The 23,162-nt window shown below is 38.2% G+C and overlaps 1 protein-coding gene across 1 annotated transcript in view; it reads left to right on the plus strand.

Annotated features, from left to right (window-relative positions):
* Positions 1 to 23,162, plus strand: part of IPO11 (importin 11) — a 134,999-nt gene that overhangs the window by 49,539 nt on the left and 62,298 nt on the right. The window contains exons 17-21 of the mRNA XM_081089105.1: positions 5,870 to 5,903; positions 6,096 to 6,136; positions 10,857 to 10,973; positions 14,248 to 14,361; positions 19,732 to 19,847. Coding sequence (XP_080945231.1) covers positions 5,870 to 5,903; positions 6,096 to 6,136; positions 10,857 to 10,973; positions 14,248 to 14,361; positions 19,732 to 19,847 — 422 coding nt within the window. The remainder of the gene's footprint in view (positions 1 to 5,869; positions 5,904 to 6,095; positions 6,137 to 10,856; positions 10,974 to 14,247; positions 14,362 to 19,731; positions 19,848 to 23,162) is intronic.

The following is a 23,162-nucleotide window of genomic DNA, read 5'->3' on the forward strand; positions in this document are numbered from 1 at the left end:
AGGACCGTCTGTGTCTACAATGGGAGAACTGCTGTGCTGGATACACCCTTATGGAGCAGGACTTGCTTCAGTGGGGCTTTGGTGCACACTGAGTCTGCTCCCTGAGTGTGTCGCTTATGGATGTGAAGAGTTTTTCTCTGGTATGGTTTCACTCTGTCCACTGGGTACACTGGCTCTTGGATCTCCAAGGAGGTGCAAAGTCAGCCACTGCCTGAGGTTACCCAGCAGGAGCTATAGAGAGATCTGCATATTCCTCCTCTTTGTTTGGGGTTTGGAAGTGCCCAGATGAGGCCCAGCTGTGAAGCAATGCAGGCTGCTTCTTTTGGAAGCTTTGGCGCTCTTTGATCCAGCAGCAGTTTGTTAGGTTTTAGATTGCAAAAGAACAGGCCATTCATATGCAAAAGCCTCTTCTCACAGCTTGGGTGGTGTCTCAGGGAATCATCAGGGCAGAGCAAACTACAATGGCTGCCAGTCTGCTCTTCCTCCCAGGGTCTCTCTGTCCCGTGGCCTAGTGCAGGAACAATGATCGCTTCAAGCACCTCTGTGAGAAAGCCGCCCCCGTGTTCCAGCTGGATGCCAGACAGCCCAGTTTCTCCCCATATGAGTCTGGGTTCCCAGAGTCTCGCTCGGAACTGGAGTTCAGAGCAATCGGGAGTTTGTATCCCCCCCCCCCCCCACACACACACCCCATTGAAAAAAACAACAGCGCACCCAGTTGCCAGCCTGTTTCCACGTGCGCCTCTGTTCCTCCAAACCTCCTACCAGTTTCAGTGTGCTTTTCTCTTTCCTTCTAGTTGTAGAATTTCCACTTAGCCAGGCTTCCCGTGGTTCTGGATGATATTTGTTTTGTCTTTTAGTTGTAGCTTTGATGTGGTTGTCTAACATTATTATTTGATTTCAGGGAATATAATGCAAATTGAATGAATTTTCTTGGTTATTTGAAATTTTATAATTTTCCTCAGTTTTTAGAAATTTGACTTATTAGTATGAAATATCCAAATTTTATAAAACCAAAATTTGATCTAGGCATAATGGCTACTTTAAGCTTATTTCTGATTCATCTTTAAGGTAGGCTTTTAATTTTTTACTTTTTTAAAAAAATATATTTTATTGATTTTTTTACAGGGAGGAAGGGAGAGAGAGAGTTAGAAACATCGATGAGAGAGAAACATCGATCAGCTGCCTCCTGCACACCCCCCACTGGGGATGTTCCCACAACCAAGATACATGCCCTTGACCGGAATCGAACCTGGGACCCTTCAGTCCACAGGCCGACACTCTATCCACCGAGCCAAACTGGCTAGGGCAATTTTTTACTTTTTAAAAGTTAAGAATTATATCAAGAAAAGAGAAAAATTCAGTGACCAATATAACAAACCACCTATATTCTCACCATTCAGTTTTCCATATTTTCCCTACATATTTTCATTGTACTAATTTTTCATATATATTTAAATATTTTATTCAAGAAATAAAACATTAAAAGTGCAGTTGAATCTCTCTCTCTCTATTTTTTTAATGTATTTTTATTTCAGAGAGAAAGGGAGAGAGAGATAGAAATATCAGTGATGAGAGAGAATCATTGATTGGTGATTGGCTGCCTCCTGGGGACCGAGTGCACATTGCAGGCGTGTACCCTAACTGGGAATCGAACTGTGACCTCCTTGTTCATAGGTCAACACTCAAGCACTGTGCCATCCTGGCCAGGTTCCCTATATCTTTCCACTCTCATTTTGTTGTCATTTTATTGATCAGAAATTTTTGATTTTAATGCAGATTTACTGATTTTCTTTTTCTGTTTTATTTTAATTTGTTTCTTATTTAATATATCTGGTTTTGTCCCCCTGGTTCTTTATTCTATTTAGAATTTATTTTTGAATGTGATGTGAAGTAAGGTTCCATTTTCATTATGTTTTTTATAGGACAACAATGCTACAATGCTTTATTGAAAAATCCATTTTAAAAAAACATCTTCTATATGCTCTTTTACATCTATCTATCTTAGAACAAGTTTCTTAGCAGATGCAATGCTTATGGCAAGTTTCATATTTGAGGATCCTATTATCAGTGTAAAAATGACTTAATTTTAGGCCAGAGGAACCTTCTTTTCTTAGGGATCCAGATGATTCTTTGATCAGTATATTTGATATATGTTGGGTTTCTTTAGGTTGTAATGTTCACAGCCAATTATGTTTTTCAATTTTGGAAATTACAAGTAATTTTTGAAAAGGGTTACTTGGGCTATTTGTGGATCCTTCAATAAAACAAGCAGTAAATTACTAAAAAAAATTGCTTTAGTGTACTTTTTGAACCTTGTGAGAGGTTATCTAAAATATAAACTGTGGTTCAGTCAGAAAATTTATAGTTTGGAGGTAGGGTGTGCTGCAGTTGTCTATCAGGCAAAGAAATGGTCATCTTTGTGTTGTTTACCAGCATAGAAATAGCGAATTTTCAAGGTCGTCAGGCAGCTATGAGATTTTTAGTGGTATGTACATGACTATGCAGCGGTTCTCAACCTGTGGGTCGTGACCATCGGAAAACACATAGAGCATATCAGATATTTACATTACGATTCATAACAGTAGCAAAATTACAGTTACGAAGTAGCAACGAAAATAATTTTATGGTTGGGGGTCACCACAACATGAAGAACTGTATTAAAGGGTCGTGGCATTAGGAAGGTTGAGAACCACTGCTAGGGTATCCTGAATGCACTGTGAGAGGTACAGCTGATATCTGGACAGGTATTTTACACAAGGTGCATTGACATTCTCCTATCTTTCCGCTCTTGTGCCTTTTATGGATTGTTGAGTGTTTCCTTCCCACGTCCTGAGTGGATCAGGGTTCAGGAACTGGGAGCAGAGGCGCACACAAATGAAAATGAAAAGACAAGAGATAATTGGAAATATTGGGGGACCATGCGGGCAAGTCCAATTCAAGGGGAAGGACTTCCTTCCGTGCTCAGGCCTCACCAAGCTTTTATTGATTCTGGGATGCACCCATAGCATAGCCCTTAGGCAGGTGACCCCCTGCAATAGGCAGACTAGCCCATCAGCAAGGATTTACATAATAATAAATGGGGGAGTTGTTTCAGCTACCACTGTCTAGACCAGGGGTGGGCAAACTTTTTGACTCGAGGGCCACAATGGGTTCTTAAACTGGACCGGAGGGCCGGAACAAAAGCATGGATGGAGTGTTTGTGTGAACTAATATAAATTCAAAGTAAACATCATTACATAAAAGGGTAAGGTCTTATTTTTTTTTAGTTTTATTCATTTCAAGCGGGCTGGATCCCCCGGGCTGGGCCGTAGTTTGCCCAAGGCTGGTCTAGACAAACAGAGGTGGCGCCTAGCTCAGACCTCTGCTAGGGCTTCAGAGGCACCCAGCCTTGGGGCGGGGGGTTGGGGGGGGGGGTTCTCTGTCTATGCTTATCAGATAGTGAAGACAATAAACAGTTTCCCACAATGGATCTCCCAGTTTTGTCCATCTTTCTGTTTAAAGTTTTGGTTTTTATCCTTGTGTCTCTAAAACACTGCTATAGGTTTTAAAATCTAGGCTAGCATGTTTTCACAAAATGAAGTTTGAATTTACTTATGTTCAGTGAATGTAATTTCCAAAGGAAATAAAAAAAATAAATCTGTGTTTGACATCAAAATATGAGGCCATTCTGGCCCTTCTGGTGTGGCTCAGTGGTTGAGCATCAACCCATGAACTAGGAGTTCACGGTTGGATTCCCAGTCAGGGCACATTCTCCGGGTTGAGAGCTTGATCCCCAATAGGGGGCATGGAGGAGGCAGCCAATGGATGTTTCTCTCATCATTGATGTTTCTATTTCTCTCTTCCTCTCTCTGAGATGAATAAAAAATTTCCTTTTTTAAAATGAGGCCATTCTGAAACCAGGAAGAAAGGAAACCTTAATTTAGTAAGTTTCCTATAGTCAGTTTTGGGTTTGTACTGATATGTCTGGTATTTGTATTATATGAAAATGAGCTTTAGAATTCTTTTTCTTAAAAGAGATAAATAAATTGAAGGTGCCCATTATCCTTTTAGGAAACTTATTTACCTATGTATTTCAGAAGAAATACATAAAGTTGTGTAATTGAGTGATCTTACTTTTATTGCAGAAGAGTACAAAATAGTACTACAAGCAGTTCCAACTAGTAATGGTACCATTCTATAAATAATATCTATCTCTTATGGAGTCAAGTCTTAGAAAATATTTATTGAAAGAATTATGAAATAGGGATAAAAGATTATGAAATCATTATTCTTCTTCTCAAGCAGATTACTTTCTTTCAAGGGTATTATTTTATGTCCTCCTTATTTACATTTTCCTTGTGGCCTTATGTCCCTGAAAAAGTGCCATTTCTTTCTGGCTTCAGTACCACGCTTACTGTTTTAGTGTGAGGAATTAACTTTCACTGCTATGGGCAGGCTGTAGAAGTGGTCAGGCATTATTGGGGTCCAGAACTCAAATCAGCCATCCTGACTCTTATTACCCTAGGGCTCATTCCCACTGATTCGGTGCATAAAAGTGTCTGAATACTCTTATCTTTGTAGTAGTGTTCTTTGGAAGTAATATCAATCTGTAGTTTCTTCTTGTTCCTTTCTCTGTTGCTCTCATGCTTTTTAGGATCCTTCCACAGTTTCTGATATCTTGATGGCACTTGTTTGCCCCAACATGGAATTAGCTTTTTATCTTTTCAGGAGTTTTCTGAGGTTTCAGTTGGAGTTATATGGCCTAAACTCATAGGCTGAGTTCATGGTCTGGATCTAGTTCTGGATACATAGGATTTCATTTTCCTTCAGAAGATCTGAATTTATTCTGTGGAAAAGTCATGGTTAGAGTCTTGTTAAGACAGGATTTTTTCTTTTCTTGCATGTATTTATCATTTATTTATTGAACAACTAGTGTTCTAGGAATTGTTAGACTCTCTCTTACCAATTATATGTCACATTCTCCAACTCGTTATTCTATAAATTCAAGTTCTGATTTTTTTCCCCATTAATGAATCACTGGGAAATTCATTTTGTCTCTATGTGGTAAGTGCTTTCTGTTTTTTTTTTTTAATAGTTCAGGAAGAGCTAATTTTTGTTCTTATTTTTACTTGTCACATTTTAAATGCTTCTTTTTTCTTATACTCTGTGTATTTTGCACTTTAGCTCTTACTAAATAAGGAGAGTGTCATTTTACTTTTAGACTAGAGGCTCGGTGCACGAAATTCGTGCAGGGGAGTGGAGGCCTGCACCCTCTCCAATCTGGGACATCCCTCTCATAATCCAGGACTGCTGGCTCCCAACCGCTTGCCTGCCTGCCTGCCTGATTGCCCCGAACCGCTTCTGCCTGCCAGCCTGATTGATGCCTAACTGCTCCCCTGCTGGCCCAATTGCCCCTAACTGCCTTCCCCTGCCAACCTGGTTGTTCTCAACTGCCCTCCCCTGCTGTCCTGGTCACCCCCAACTGCCCTCCCCTGCCAGCCTGTTCGCCCCTAACTGCCCTCCCCTGCTGACCTGGTCGCCCCCAACTACCCTCCCCTTCTGGCCTTGTCCCCCCAACTGCCTTTCCCTGCAGGCCTGATTGCCCCCAATTGCCCTCCCCTGCTGGCCTGATTTCTCACAACTGCCCTCTCCTGTCTGCCATCTTGTGGTGGCCATCTTGTGTCCACATGGGGGAGGCCATCCTATGTGTTGGAGTGATGGTCAAATTGCATATTACTCTTTTATTAGATAGGATATTAATATTTTCTGTGACTTTAATATTAACAAAGGGAGTAAAGAAAGTTACTTGGAATAAATTTTTTGTCATTTAGTATAAATAATGTTTAGTAGTTCTCGAATGACTCAAAATTCATGATATACTTTCTTTTAGGTCCGTATTGAAACAGCTACAACCCTGAAGTTAAATATCCTTAAAAGAATTTTAAAATACTTCATTGTGAAGAATATTAACACTTTGAAATTGTTAATTATTTTGTTAAATCAATTTATGAGGTAATTTAAAATGTAATTTTTGATTGGTTTATTATAGTTGGTTTAAATATATTTTTTTCCTGATAAATGTCATATATTTTCAGTATTCCTTAACTACTCTTTACCTGTTGATGATTTTGAGTTTAGAACGGATCAGTTTCTACCGGTAAGAATATTTCTAGTTTTAAAACAATTTTTGCTTATGTGTTTTGAATATTAAGTGTTATTTTGTAGCTGGAATTAAATATAAGTTATTTATTAAAGCTGAATTTAAAAATATATTTAATTATTTTGGAAGTAGTTGGTAACTTACATTTCAAACAGTTTGCGTTATTCTGCCTTTTTTTGTTTAACTGTCTCATCATCTATTTTGGAGCTGAGTTCTAAACTTGCTTTTGTCGCAGTTATAAAACATCAAGTAATTTAGTTTCAGATGTGTCTGTTACTTTTACTCTTTAGGTTATCCCCCTGTGCTTTTTTGGGTATATATGTCTGTCTTACACTAGATTGCAAATTACCTGAAAAGCAGAATACTAAGTCTTACTCATCTTTTTATTCTTCTCAATTCCGAGCACCCAGCATGGTCTTTTAAGAGCACACAGTGTAGTATTTTAATATAATTGGTGTTCAGTAAGACTTGTTAAATATATTAGTAAAATTGGGGCAGTAGTTGTTCTAAGAGGAATAGGCAAGAAGAAAATCATGATCTTATCAATAGGTACAGAAAAAGCATTTAATAATATACAACATCCATTTATGATTTAAACACTCAATAAAATGGGTATAGAAGGAAATTACCTCAACATAATAAAGGCTGTATATGACAAACCCTCAGCTAATACCATACTTAATGGTGAAAAGCTGAAAGCTTTTTCTCTAAAATCAGGAATAAGATAAGGATATCCATTCTCACCACTCTTATTCAACACTAGAGACCTGGTGCACGAAACTCACGGATGTGGGGGGGGTCCCTCAGCAAGCCTGCACCCTCTCCAATCCGGGAGCCCTTGGGGGATGTTCAACTGCCAGTTTAGGCCCGATCCCCACAGGCCAGACCAAGGAACCCCACCTATGTATATATTTTTCAGAGAGAATACTTTTTAAAAGTTGATTTGCGGGATTGGGCCTAACCCAGCAGTCAGACGTCCCTCTCGCACTCGGACTGCTGGGTCCTAACTGCTTGCTTGCCTGCCTGCCTGCCTGATCTCCCCTAACCGCCTCTGCCTCCTGGCCTGATCACACCCTAACTGCTCCCCTGCTGGCCTGATTGCTGCCTAACTGCTCCCCTGCCGGCCCGATTGCCCCTAACTGCCTCTGCCTTGGCCCCCGCCACCGTGGCTTTGTCCGGAAGATGTCTGGTGTAACTAGTATATTACCCTTTTATTAGTGTAGATACTTCTGGAAGTATTAACCAGAGCAGTCAGGTAAGAGGAAGAAATAAAAGGCATCCAAATTGGGAATAAAGATGTAAAACTGTCACTTTTTGCAGATGAAATGATTCTGTATATAGAAAACCCTAAATTCTCTACCAAAAAGCTCTTAGAAACAATTAACAAATACAGTAAAGTTGCAGGATACAAAATCAATGTATAAAAAATTCATTACTTTTCTATATACTAACAATAAAATTTCAGAAAAAGAAATGAAAAAACAATTCCCTTTGCAATTGCAACAAAAAGAATAAAATACCTAGGAATAAACTTAACAACGGATATGACATACTTATATACTAAAAACTACAAAGCATTATTAAAAGAGAGTGAAAAACACAATCTCTTGAAATGAAAAGGTTTCTGTGTTCATGGATTGGAAGAATCAGTAGTTAAAATGGCCATATTAACCAAAGCAATATACCCACTTAATGCAATCCCCATCAAAATCTCAGTGTCAATTTTTAAAGAAATCAGAACAATAGACCCCGAATAGCCAAAGCAATTCAGAGAAAAAGAAGGAAGCAGGGTATCACACTATCTGACTCCACAACAATAATCAAAATAGCATGATCTTGGCAGAAAAATAGACACACAGACTAATGAAACAGATTTGAGAGCCCAGAAATAAAACCACAAGTATATGGGTAAATAATTTTTGACAAAAGAGCCAAAAACACACTATGGAGAAAAGAAAGCCTCTTCAATAAATGTTGCTGGGAAAATTGGAAAGCCACATGCAAAAGAATGAAAATAGACGACAGTTTGTCCCTATATGCAAAAATTAATTCAAAATGGATCAAAGACCAAAATATAAGATCTGAAAGGATAATTTCCATAGAAGAAAACAGGTACTGAACTCATGGGCCTTGGTCTTAGAGAAGATTTTATGAATTTGACCCCAAAGGCAAGGAAAATGAAGGCAAAATAAATGAATGTGTCTGTCTCCATCTAAAAAGCTTCCGCACAGCAAAATAAACTGCCAACAAAACAAAAAGGCGACCAATCAAATGGGAGATGGTATTTGCAAACAACAGCTCTGCCAAGGGGTTAATATCCAAAATAAATAACTCATACAACTCAACCCCAAACAATCTAATTAAAAAATGGGAATGGACACTTCTTCCAAGAAGACATACAAATGGCCAACATACATATGAAACGATGATCAACTTCACTAGCTACTAGGAAAATGTAAATCAAACTACAATGAGATACCACCTCACACCTATTAGAGTGGCTATTATCAGAACCCTCATTCACTGCTTGTGGGAATATAGTCTGGTACAGTCACTATTAGTGGTTCCTCAAAAAAATTAAGAATAGAGTTATTGTGTGACCCAGCAATCCCACTTCTGGGTATCTACCCAAAAAAACTTGAAAACACTTATTTGCAAAGATATATGCACCTCTATGTTCATTGTAGCATTATTCACAGTGCCCAAGACATGGAAATAAAGTGTCTTTTGCTACATGATGAGATAAAGTTGTGATACATATAAACTATGGAATACTATACAGCCATAAGATGAAATACTGACATTTGTGACAACATGGATAGACCTTGACCTTAGACCTTATTATGCTAAGCGAAATAAGTCAGTCAGAAAAGCGATGAACCATATAATTTCACTCATACATGGGATATAAAACTGAAACTCAGAGACATAGACAGACAATAGTATGGTAGTTACCAGAGGGTAAGGGAGGCCAAACATGGTGAGGGAAGATGATTTGACTTTGGGTAGTGGGTAATCATGTATCATCGAAATCAATACTTGAAACCTATATGATCTTATTAACAAACTAGAGGCCCGGTGCACGAAATTTGTGCACTCTGGGGGCAGGGTTCCCTCAGCCTGGCCTGTGCCCTCTCGCAGTCCAGGAGCTGTCAGTTGGGCATCCTTAGCACTGCTGCAGAGATGGGAGAGGCTCCCACCACCACCGCTGTGCTCGCCAGCCATGAGCCCGACTTCTGGCAGAGTGGTACTCCCCCTGTGGGAGCGCACTGACCAGCAGGGGGGCAGCTCCTGCATTGAGCATCTGCCCACCGGTGGTCAGTGTGCGTCACAGCGACCATTTGTTCTGCCATTCGGTTGATTTGCATATTACCTTTTTATTATGTAGGATATTACCCCAATACATTTAATAAAATCAATAAATAGCTCATGAGTATTGGCTATGCCAAAAAAGGAAGAAAATTTATATATATAAAAGGCTAAGCAACTGTCTAACTGGCCGGTAGGGATGACACGCACTGACCACCAGGGGACAGACACTCAATGCAGGAGCTGCTGAGCTGTGGTGACTTGGCAGTGGTGCCTCTCAGGTGACACACTCTGGAACCAGAGAGGAGGGAGCCCAGTTCCTTACGGGGCCGTGCGATTCCACCTTCGGCCATGGGTTATATTGTTGCTGGGGCATTGTTGGCCCTGAATCTGGTTTGCAGCACACTGTGTTTTCGTTCCACACTCTGTATGACAGCAACTTTGCAGAGTGCCCTCTTGCACTCCAGGATCCTTTTGGGGGATGTCGGAGAGCCGGTTTTGGCCTGATTCCCGCAGGCCAGGCTGAGGGACCCCACCTGCCAGAGGGACCCCGCTTACTCCATAGACGCCCTTCGAGCTGTGGCACCACCCCAGGGGCAGCGGGAGGTTGGCTCCAGGGCATGTCCGGCCTGCCTCACCCAGTCCTACCTCGCCGGCCACCTTCTAATTAATTTCTTTTCAGTGTGCATGAATCCATGCACCGGGCCACTAGTTTTTTGATAAAATCTCTATATTTCCTGGGGGAACTTGTAGAGCAGAGATTTTTCTTTGCTCAAAGAATGATTAGGTATTTTTTGATGAAAGACATGTTTAAGAAATTTGTATAAAAAGGAACCAAATATCTGAAAGAACCAAGTATTTTATGTATCTGGTGTCCTGTGATTTGTTAATACTTGCTATAATTTTTATAATATGGGCTTTAATAGCCAGACATAGGATATTTTTCTATTTTTGAATAAGAGATATTCTGTCATTCTTACAGTTATAAGAATGTATACAAAAATTTTCATCTTCATGAAGCATATGTTAAGGTCCATATCAGGCAGCTGGTATGTAAGTGCCATAATTGGTATTCCTTTTACTCTAATGAATAGATCTTGCACAACAGCAGGCATATGTGGAAGAGCAATGACAAGATACTGTTAACAGTATACAATTTAAATAGAAAATGTTTAGATATAGTTTTCTTTTGAAAGCATTGTGGATGAATGAAATTCTAAAACAGACACATTTAGCAGCCATAAAGAAAAAATTTCTAAAATTCACAACTTGAATAGTTTGAAGTTGTTTAGGTAATGCTAAGATTTTGTCTTTTATTTATTGCTTTGACATTATTTCTTTTCTATCTGTCTGTATTTAAAGGTCTTACATTTCTGTTTCAAACCTCATTTTTTCTTTTGACCTGCAGTATTTGGAAACCATGTTCACGCTACTTTTTCAGTTACTGCAGCAAGTTACAGAATGTGACACAAAGATGCATGTTTTACATGTCCTTTCTTGTGTGATTGAAAGAGTCAACATGCAGGTAATTTTGTTTTAAATCATGAAAACTAATGTTAGGGTGTAGTAGAGTATATGTCAGATTTTTAAATTTGTATGCAAAAGCCTCTGCGCACAGCTTGGGTGGGGTTGTAAATTGGGTGGGGCGGGGTCTCAGGGAATCACCAGGGCAAAGCAAACAGCAGTGGCTGCCAGTCAACCCTGCATCAGAGAGGTCCCTGCGTCTCTGTGTTCAGCGCTCCTGTGCAGGAACAATGACCACTGCAAGCACCTCTGCGAGAAAGCCGCCCTCACGTTCTGGCCCTATGCCAGACAGTCCAGTTTCTCCATATGAGTCTGGGTCCCCAAATTCTCGCCCAGAACTGGAGTTCAGAGCAGTGGGAGCTTGTATCTCCCTCCTGATTGAAAAAGACAACAGCGTACCCAGCTGCCAGCCCCTTTTCACACACCTCCATTCCTCTACACTTCCACACCTCTGCACCTCCTACCAGACTCAATGCGCTTTTCTCTTTCCTTCTAGTTGTCGAACTTCCACTCAGCCAGCCTTCCCGTGTTCCTGCATGATAGTTTGTTCTGTCTTTTAGCTGTAGTTTTAATGTGGTTGTGTGCGACAGCAAGTTCAGGTGTTTACCTATGCCGCTGTCTTCCCTCTCCATCTTCTTAATCAAAACCATAATTATAGTCAGGGAACTTAACATTGATTCAGTGCTGTTGTCTAATATCAAGTCCATATTCAGATTTCCTCAGTTGCCCCAGTAATATACCTTGAACCTTCCTCATCCTACCCATAGAGAGGGATGTATTTGACTTTCATGTCAACATTCTGTTTTCTAATCATCACCAGCCCTGTTTTGGACTTTTGCAACAGTGACTCTATGGGTGATTTCTGGAATAGTTGTTTTGAAGCATTAGTTTTAATTTAGCACATCATATATTCTAATGAATATCTAAGATTGGAATGTAAATATTTTATGACTTTCAAATGTAACTGGGTACTTTGGTTTATTACCTACTCCATCTATAATTCGTCGCTTACACTTTCTTTCTGTCATTCCTTGAAAAGTATTCTACTTGTTCCATACCAAAACTGGTTTTCCTTATCAGTAGAACGTGCTGTTTTTAGATGAGTATAAATGAGTATTTTGAAACTTGTGTTTTACATATTAAATGGCATGCTTTTATAAGCTAATTTGTATGTTGTTTGAGATAGGGCACTTAGCAAAATTAAGAGCTAAGCACATACTATTTATTATAATAGTTTGATTCCAAATTTGAAAATAAGGTAATATAAATAAAGAATCTCTTAATAGTCAGTTTTATCTCACTGAAGTATTTGAACAAATATTAAATATACACTGAGTGGCCAGATTATTATGACCACCCCATCAGTACTTCATTGACACTTACAAAAATACTGAATATTGAAAACTTCCTAAGGAAATACTCTCAAGGTTTTATTATTATTTGTATAACTAATTCACTTCATTGTACTGATGGGGTGGTCATAATAATCTGGCCACTCAGTGTGTGTGTGTGTGTGTATGTATTTGTTTTAAAGAGAGGGAGGGATGGAGGGGGTGGGGGAGGGGGGGAGAGAGAGAGAGAGAGAGAGAGAGAGAGAGAGAGAGAGAGAGAGAGAGAGAGAGAAATATGTCGATTGATTGCTTCCTGCACTCACCTGGACTGGGGATTGAACATGCAACCTGGGTATGTGCCCTTATTGGGAATTGAACTGGCGACCTTTCAGTACATGGGACAATGCTTAACCAACTGAGCTATACTGGCCAGGGCCGAACAAATATTTAACTTATTTTTCTGTACATTACCTTCTGGGGTGGGATGTGAAGGACTCAGATTCTGTAATTTTTTTTGCTACCCTTTCACTGTATGCTGTTTCATAAGCAGAATAAAGAAACACTCTTTTTTTTTTCTGGTAGCAGTTTTTAATTTTAATCCATGGGATTGAAATAGATAGCACTGAAGCTAAAGGTCTGCTATTTGTTTTATCATCAAGGACACTCATTAGAACAATTCCAAATATTATGACTGTAAGCCTAGAGCTGGAGCACTGTCCAGCTTCAGCGTAGATCCATTTTATTTTCCATGAGGTTCACTGTCAAGCTGTGCTGTGTGCTTCAGGGTATATTTTTCAAAACTGGTTAACTGGACTTAACAGTTGTATTCTTTCTTCTGTGTTTCCACTGTACCTCCTATACACCTTCACCATTGCACTAACCCTTTCTCATTGTAAGGGTTTGTATGTGTAGCTTTATATCCTTTTCTTTCTGGTGCCTTGTGCTTGGGGCCTGATACTTGGAAGATGCTATCAGATAATTGTTGAATGAATGAATAAATGCTAACTGTTTCTAAAACAATGTATTTCCAGTTAAGTAAGCTGTTTTAGAAAGAAAGAAGGAGATTATAACAGCATCTCTCTATTAAATTCTAAAGAAATAACTGGCCTTTATATATTATTTCATATTCCTAAATTTTATTTCATGTAACACATTTGGTAACTGTTTTAAAATATTTACCATAGCCCTGGCAAATGTGGCTCAGTTGGTTGGAGTGTCATCCTGTACACTGAAAGATTGTGGGTTTGATTCCCAGTCAGGACACATACCCAGGTTGTGGGTTTGATCCCTGGTTGGTGTGTGTGCGAGGCAACCAATTGATGTTGCACTCTCACATCGATGTTTCTCTTTCTTCCCTCTCCCTTCCTCTCTCTGAAATCAATAAAAGCATGTCCTCGGGTGAAGAAGTATATATATATACACACACACACACATATACACACATATACATACATACACACACATATACACTTACACACGCGCACACACAAGCACACACACATATATGTTAGATATATAAGGTCAAGTACCAAAGAGCTCTGTGTCTATGTAATGTCTGACTTATCTTTAAAAGGATATATGCTTGCCCTAGCCGGTTTAGCTCAGTGGATAGAGCTGCGGACTGAAGGGTCCCAGGTTTGATTCTGATCAAGGGCATGTGCCTGGGTTGCGGGCACATCCCCAGTAGGGGGTGTGCAGGAGGCAGCTGATCGATGTTTCTCTCTCATCGATGTTTCTAACTCTCTATCCCTCTCCCTTCCTCTCTGTAAAAAATCAATTAAATATATTTTAAAAAAATAAAAGGATATATGCTTACTATATTACATGTAGTATATATTAAATATTTGCTCTCTGGGACTTAAATAGGTCTTTCATTGTTTCTTAAGATAAGTTGCCTTTTTTACTAATAGAATTCTTTTACTTCCCCTACTTCTGTTGTGATAGATACGGCCGTATGTAGGATGTTTGGTGCAGTATTTGCCTCTTCTGTGGAAGCAGAGTGAAGAACACAATATGCTGAGATGTGCTATTCTGACAACGCTTATTCATCTTGTTCAGGTAAGATACTTCTTTACAGTTTCTTAGTTCAGTATTTTTTTCTTCTTTAAAATTTTTCATTGTTTGCATGTGTTTTATGTTAATGTTAGTGAAAGGCCTCACATTTTATGTCTTATATGTGTGATCTAAACAGTTTTTAAAACACTGTTTGTATATTTACTTTGGACATTTTTGACATAAGAAAATTTTCCTCTACTTTTTAGAGATGATTTCTTTCGTTAGATGTAGTGGTTCTCAGTGATGGTGAACCCACAATGTTTGTAGCCCATGGTACCTTGCAGGCTGCTTCCTTGTTATGCAGTGATTTTCTGCATAAACTTCATTTTTACTCCTTTTCCTTAATTTAAAATAAAAATTTTCCCTTTCATAAATTTGAAAGGCAGAAGAACAGGTGAGTTGCTTTTGAGAGAAGGAGTGAATTTGATTTTAGACATCTTGACTTGAAGTGTTGGGATGTGCAGTAGGTAGAGAGGAACCTAAACTTTTTTTTTTTAATTGCTTAAAGTAATACAAAGGGTCCATCCCCCCCCCCCCCCCGCCCTAGACAGTCCCTTAGCCTCCCCTATCCCCCAGTGTCTTATGTCCATTCGTTATGCTTATATGCATGCATACAAGTCCTTTGGTTGATCTCTTACCCCCCTACCTCCTGCCCCCCAACCCTCCCCGGCCTTCCCGCTGCAGTTTGACAATCTGTTGAGGCAGCTCTGCCTCTGTATCTATTATTGTTCAAAAATTTATAATGGTCTCTATTATCCATGAATGAGTGAGATCATGTGGTATTTTTCCTTCATTGACTGGCTTATTTCACTTAGCATAATGCTCTTCAGTTCCATCCATGCCGTTGCAAATGGTAAGAGTTTCTTCCTTTTTAGAGCAGCATAGTATTCCATCGTGTAGATGTACCACAGTTTTCTAATCCATTCATCTACTGATGGGCACTTAGGCTGTTTCCAGATCTTAGCTATGGTGAATTGTGCTGCTATGAACATAGGGGTGCATATATCCTTTCTGATTGGTGTTTCTGGTTTCTTGGGATATAAGGAACCTAAACTTGAGGGAAAAAGAATGAGACTCTAATTTTCATTTGAACTGAAAATGAATTATAGTCTGATGATGAGAGAAGAGCTTAACCCAAGACTGTCTCTGAGTGTATGGATGCTGAAGTGATTTTTACTGCCTTTGCTTCAGAGTTTGATAGATTTTTCCAATGGGGGATCTTTCTCTAAATTAAGAATTTCTACTCTAAATGTTCTAATAAGTTTTAAAAATACCCTTTCTACTATTAGTTTAGAAAAACCTTTCTCAGCCACTTTGATATGTTTTGAAACATAAACTCATTTGTTCAGTAAATATTTATGGATGGGTTTTACAGTTACAAATTTTTGTCTAAGGCAGTTTTAGATAGATGAATGGTGATACAAATTGAAAAAAAAAATACTTTTATTGATTTCAGAGAGGAAGGGAGAGGGAGAGAGAGAGAAACATCAATGATGAGAAAGGATCATTGATTGGCTGTCTCCTGCATGCCCCCTACCTACTGAGGATCAATCCTGCAACCCAGGCATGTGCCCTGACCAGGAATCAAACTGTGACCTTCTGGTTCATACGTTGATGCTCAACCACTGAGCTATGCCTGCTGGACGATACAAATTTTTAAAAAATGCAGTTTCTCTTTAATAAGTGTCTGGCCTAGCATCTCTTTCTGTCTACCCTGTAATTCTTGTGATTATCTTCAAAGATTATCTCTTTTTTTGATGAGGATATGTACCTCGGTTGCAGGTTCTATCCTGGCCCTGGGTGGGGCATGAGTGGGAGGCAACCAATTGATATCTTTCTCACATTGATGTTTGTTTCTCTTTCTCTTTCTCTCTCTCCCCTCCTCCCCCTTCCATTCTCTCTAAGAAATCAATAGAAAAAATATCCTTGAGTGAGGATAAAAAAAAAATTTTTTTTTAAATTTCCTGATGATGTGGGTATATTTGTATCCCATTGTTCTGGACACTTGGATATTTCAAATTGGAAACTCATATTCTTGGGTTCTAGGTTATGATATTATATTTTATTTTTTCCTCCCCTTCTTGTTTTTAAAAATTTGAAGCATATATAAAAGAAGGAAGAACAGTCTAGTGAATCCTTAGATAACTTACCATCACCCAATTTCAAGAACTATATCAGCATTTTGTCTGTATAAATTTAGGAGTGGGAACTAAAAGCTGATGGGAAGGGTTGTGTACGTATGAGAAACTTGCTGATAGTGGATTTTTCTTTTAGGATGATCTAGCTGGGTTGTTTTGTCGGGACATGGTCCATGTTTTTGAGATCTTTTTTCAGTGAAAGATCCTTCAGTCTCATGCCTGTTTACATATTACATCTGCCTGTTTAATGTAATAAGCTCTTGATTGCCTGGTGTCTCCCTGTCTTGAGACCACTTCTTGTACCTTACAAGAGAATAAACGGCCAGCTCTGTTCTGGACCAGGGAGAGCCAGTTGTTTGTGCACATGGATGAGATTTGGCATCAGACTGTTCTTTAAACACCTTCTAAAGAACCTCTTATTTTTAACACCTCCCTTTCAAAGCTCCTGGCTTTGAGATTCGGCTTTCTGAGTCTGCTAAGTCAGTAGCCACTTGTCTTTTTTCCCAGTTTTCAAAAATGAGATGATTTTTATCTTATGCTGTCTTTATACTTACGATTATAGGTCTTTAAAAACACATCCTACAGCATTCTTTTAGGGATGTTGGCAGAGAACAGTAATACATATAAGGGTTAAATCTGCCAGTTTTCTCTAGATATTAACATAGTTATTTCTAATACTAGGTAGTTTGGTGTAGCTGGAATGTAGAGTATAGAGCTTGGGTGTGGGGGCCTTGTCAGGTAAATGTAAAGAAACTATCTTGAAGCTCAGAGGAAAGAGAGTTATTTTTATTTTAGAAAGGTAATCAGGGTACCATGTGGACACTAGTTTGGAATGGGGTAAAAGTAAGGCCAAGGAAAGTAGTTGGGAACCTCTTTTGTTACCCCTGAAAGAAATGACGACCTGAATTAAAGCCGTGAGGAAAAGGGGCAAGATTTGAAAACTATTAGAGAGATAATTAAGGATTATTTAGATGTGATATGAGGAGAAAGAGGAAGCAGGAGGTGGTTATAATATAATTTTTAAAACTATATATATTTTATTGATTTTTTTTACAGAGAGGAAGGGAGAGGGATAAAGAGTTAGAAACATCGATGAGAGAGAACTATTGATCAGCTGCCTCCCGCACACCTCCTACTGGGGATGTGCCCGCAACTAAGGTACATGCCCTTGACTGGAATCAAACCTGGACCTTTCAGTCTGCAGGATGATGCTCTATTCACTGAGCCAAACCGGTTAGGGATATAATATAATTTACTACTAGAAGAATAGTGGTTCATGTCAGGTGAGTTAGGAAATGCAAGAAGCGGAACTCTTTTAGAAAGACAGTGGGTTGGTTCAATTTTTAGAAGGTATTATTCTGTTTTCTCCCTTAACTTAAAAAAAATTATAGATTCACATGCAATGGCAAAAATAGTATAGAGAGACTCCCTTGTGCCCTTCACCTTATTTCCCCTTATGTCTTAGGTAATGATGGTACAATAAGATTTTCCCCATTTAAGCATTTCTGATAATTTTATTAATAACTAATTAATTTATTTTTGAGCTTTTACAGTATTATAGACAATGTCTTGTAGTTATAACCATGGGCCAAAAGAATGTTCAGATTTAAAGCTGCATATCTGGGATTGTACATATATTTGAGGCCTCTAGATTATAAAGATGAATCTCATCATGATTTTACAGAGAGAGAGTCTTAAATGTTTCACAGTTGCTTCCTTTAGTTTTGCTAATGCTAGTATATTGTGCTCATTGGGATGTGCACGAAGTAGATAGATTCTAATTTTCTTGAGAAATTTTAAGTCTATTTGATAATCAATATGAACTTGACTAGTTTTTCTTAATGTTCTCTCTTTTTTTGTTCTGTTAAAGATTGAGCTATGGAGAGTAATATTTTAACTAAATATTAAAGCCCAATATACTATTATTTTTACTTTATTAAATGTGATATTTTTATAATTCTCTTTGGAAAAATCTTCAGTAAGGTCTTCACCTTATTTTTAGTTATAGAAAGAGCCAAACTTATACTTAACGTATTTAAGGATAAACTTTATATATTTCCTTTGAAGTGTCTTATGTTCTGATACAGATTGAATTTATTATAAATATTTCATTAAGAGGGGAATATATATATTTTTTAAAATAAAGATATCTAATTTAAAAAAGGGAAATACAGAAATGTTTTGTTGCATTGTCATTTGCTATAAATTATATTGACATTTGAATTATTTTCTAAGTGAGGTGGTGTTTGGTTATTTTATTTCCTTTCTATGTTTATCAGACTGTAGAGATTATTAATGGATTAGAAATGGACTGTGCATCCTTTTTGTTTTCTTTCAGAGTGAGAGTTGTGTGGTACACTGAGTCAACCTTCATAATACAGTAATTAGGCAAACTAGAATTTTAGATATAATGCCCTCTCTTCCTCTCTCTTTGTGTTTTTGGCTCTTTAAAAATATTAGCAAAATATCTTCATTAAACTAATATGTACATATTTTTTATAAGCTTACAGAAAAGTACAAAAAAAAAAGAAAACTCCTTTACTCTCTTCCAGTATCCTTTTCCTTTTCCATATTTACCTAGTGTTAACAATTTTTTTCTATTTTCTCCCAAGAAACATTTTTATGCATATATTGCATATTCAGAAATGTAGCTATTTGAAAAATATTTTTGCATGAAGAATTATACACACTTCTGTACTTTTTAAATCCAGTTTATAATTATTTTGAAATTGTTTATATTCCATGTCTAATCCTTTCTCACAGCTAAGTATTCTAGAATATTAATACACCATAATGTAATTATCTTACTGATGAACGTTTAGATTGAGTTCAGTGTTTATTATTTAGGTTAGATAATTTATAGAATTTAATATTTCAATGTTAACACCTCTTTAATAGTCAGAGATGGGGATATAAATATTTATGTGTGGAAACTCTTTAAATGAACAGATGTGTATAGCCTTGGTATATATTATTTTACTACCATTAGGTAACTGAATAGTATTTTTATGCTACTTGCTTTCTAATTGTAAACAGAACTAACTTTGTTTTAGTTATGCTTATATTTAGGGCTGTCCTTTAAAATCTAATTAATTTACTTTATAAGTTGTTTTTAGAGCTTTTATATGTGATAGGTGATTGATTTTTGTTTTTGTTTTTTGGGGGGTTTTTTGGGTGGTGGTGGTGGTGGGACCTTAAAATGTCTTATATTAAATTTTATTTATACTTCCCATAGGGATTAGGAGCAGACAGCAAGAACCTGTACCCTTTCCTGCTTCCAGTTATTCAACTGAGTACAGATGTTTCCCAGCCTCCACATGTTTATCTTCTGGAAGATGGTTTAGAATTATGGTAAGAGGAAAAACTTAATACCTTGGACTTTTTTTTTTTCTTGACCTTCCTTACTCTCATTTCAATATAGCAAAGGCCAGGTAACAGGGCTTAACTCAACATTTAAAAATAAAAACATAAAGTCGGTTTCCCCAAAGTGGGTAGCATAATAGCTCCATCTTTTCTTGGCAGCTTTCACTCAGTGTAGGCTTACAATTGTCAGAGTTAAAAGGGAAGTTTCAGTAAGAACTCAGCTGCATTTTATCTTTTGGAATTTGGAATGTAAAATTTAGATATCAATAAATTTTGGAAACTAAAAATTTACTTAAAACTTCCAGTGTGTTAAATGAGATTTCAGGGAATTGTTGCGTTACTTTCAACCTCTTATTAACTTACCATAAGTACTGGGATTATACCTTAGCCCCAAATATTAGTACTGCTTAGTCTTGATTTATTATTTTACTAAGTGAATAGTATGTAGTGTTAAAAAACAACAACAAATCTACGAAAACCTTTTTCTGTGACAGCTCAGTGCCTCAAACTGTAAGGAACTGTGCTAGAAAATCATTTTGCTTTATTAAGCTTATTTTACTGATGACAGCAGTCTCTCTTTAAAATGTAGTTTATAATACAGGAAAGGTTTAAAAATTCCAATGTATATACTCACACTGGAATTAAAAAGCAAATCACAGAAATTAACCATAGAAAAAAATCACACTTGGGGCCTCCCTTCTTCCCTTTCTTCTTCTCTCTTTCCCTTATTTTCTTAGTTTTGTTTAGCTTTCTAGGAATGAACAGTGTTTTGATTCTTAGAAATTGTCTTCAGTGCAAATTATAAATTAATGATCTGTATCAAAATACTCGAAGTACAATTTTAAAACATAAGTAGGTAGATATTTTCAATTTATTTCTCATTCTTTTCTAGGTTGTTTTAAGTTAAATGACTTCTGGATGTTTTGATTATAAGTTAGCATATGTTGGACACTTTTATATTCATGCTAGAGGCCTTGTGCACGGATTCATGCACATTGAAAAGAAATTAGTTAGAAGGTGGCGGGACTGGTCAAGACGGCTGGACACACCCTCGAACCAACCTCCCGCGGTCCCTCCCCACCCTGGGGTGGTGCCGGGGCTCCATGGGCATCTGCAGAGTGAGCGGGGTTCCCCCAGCAGGTGGGGTCCCTTGCCCTGGCCTGTGGGGAGCGGGCTGAAACTAGCAGTCTGACATTCCCCGAGGGCGTCCCAGAGTGCAAGAGGGCACTCTGCAAAGTTGCTATCGCTCGGCAGCTCCTGTGTTGAGCATCTGCCCCCTGTTGGTCATTGCACGTCATAGGTACTGGCTGGTCAGTTGGTCGCTTAGGCTTGTGTGTGTGTGTGTGTGTGTGTGTGTGTGTGTGTGTATACATACATATACTGTATATATATATTTTTTTTAATCCTCACCCAAGGATATATTTTTCCATTGATTTTTAGAGTGGAAGGAAAAGAGAGTGGAGGGAAGGAGGGGAAAAAGAAGGAATGAGAGAGAGAGAGAGAGAGAGAGAGAGAGAGAGAGAGAGAGAGAGAGAGAGAGAGAGAGAAACATCGATTGGTTGCTTCTCACTCGCTATCCAATGGGGCCAGGAATTGAATCTGCAACTGAGGTACATCTCCTTAACTGGAAATTGAACCCACAACCCTTTGATCTGTGGGCCAGTGCTCTAACCACCGAGCAAAACTGGCCAGGGCAATATTCATATATTTTTATTTGTCCAGAATGGATTACTTTAGATTAGAGCAGCCATGGGCAAACTATGGCCCGTTTGAAATGAATAAAACTAAAAAAAAAAAAAAAAAAAGACCGTACCCTTTTATGTAATGATGTTTACTTTGAATTTATATTAGTTCACACAAACACTCCATCCATGCTTTTGTTCCGGCCCTCCGGTCCAGTTTAAGAACCCATTGTGGCCCTCTAGTCAAAAAGTTTGCCCACCCCTGGATTAGAGGTTGGCAATTTTATTTTGTAAAGGACCAGACAGTAAATATTTTAGGCTTCCCAGGCTATGCACATTCTGTTCCAACTATTCAACACTGTTGTTTTAGAGCGAAAACTATTGTAGACAATAATATGTAAACAAGTGGACAGGGCTGTGTTTCAATAAAACATCATTTATGAAAGTAGGATATGGGTTGGATTTGGCTGTAGTTTGCCAACCCCTACTCTAGATTACAAATTAAAACATTAATCTCTGGTATATAAGTACTTTCTTATAAATGTGTAGATACTATATGATAATGGCTAGTAGAAAAATTTTAAATATTATATTAAAGAGACATATTCAGTTACTTATCAGTATTGCAGACTTAGTATATTAATGTGCTTTAGTAAAGGTGTATACATTTTTTAATGATTACATGAACAGGTAATCATAAAAATGCATTGCTTTGTTAATGGTAATCTCTTTTTTTCTGCTTTTAGTTATATGTAAACAAAATTAAATCATTATGATACATTTAAAAACAATTACCAAATTTATAAATAGCTAAGATTTATTTAAAGAATCAGGGTACACATTTCTTCATATACTAGAGGCCTGGTGCATGAATTCATGCACCAGTGGAGTTCCTCGGCCTGGCCTGCGGAATTGGGCCGAAACCAGCTCACTGACATCCCCTGAAGATATCCCGGATTGTGAGAAGGTGCAGGCCAGGCTGAAGAACTCCACCAGTGCACGATCGGGGATGGGGAGAGGTGCAGAAGGTTGGCCAACCGGGGAGGGACCCCAGGAGGGCCCGTCTCGCTCAGTCCTGATCAGCCAGACCCCAGCAGCAAGCTAACCTACAGGTCGGAGTGTCTGTCCCCTGGTGGTCAGTGCACATCATAGCATGCAGTTGAGTGACCTTAGCATGTCATTAGCATATTACGCTTTGATTGGTTGAACAGCCAACCAATCAACTGGACTCTTAGCATATTAGGCTTTTATTATATAGGATTTTTCTTAGTGAGTTACAACTCATTTGGAATCAGATATAGGTGTCAAGCCCCAATTAAACCACTGTGTAAGGTTTGTAATCATCTTCTATGAGCCTCGTTTTCCTTATCTGTACATTGAGGAAAAATAATCTGTACTTTTACCCAGTTGTTGTGAGGATGAAATAATGTTTGTAAAGTGGTTAGTATTTTGTATATGATATTTAAAGCCAGAGAATTGGTGAGATCACTTAGGAATAGAAGGACAGAGAACATTCAGCTCAGGGGAAAATTCTAAAGAATTTATAACATTTAGAGGCCACATGAGGAGTCATCAAAGATGACAGAGAAGAGCAATCTACTGATATAGGAGGAATACCAAG

Source organism: Myotis nattereri, assembly GCF_964212035.1.
Source record: "Myotis nattereri genome assembly, chromosome: 4".
Lineage (NCBI taxonomy): Eukaryota > Metazoa > Chordata > Mammalia > Chiroptera > Vespertilionidae > Myotis > Myotis nattereri.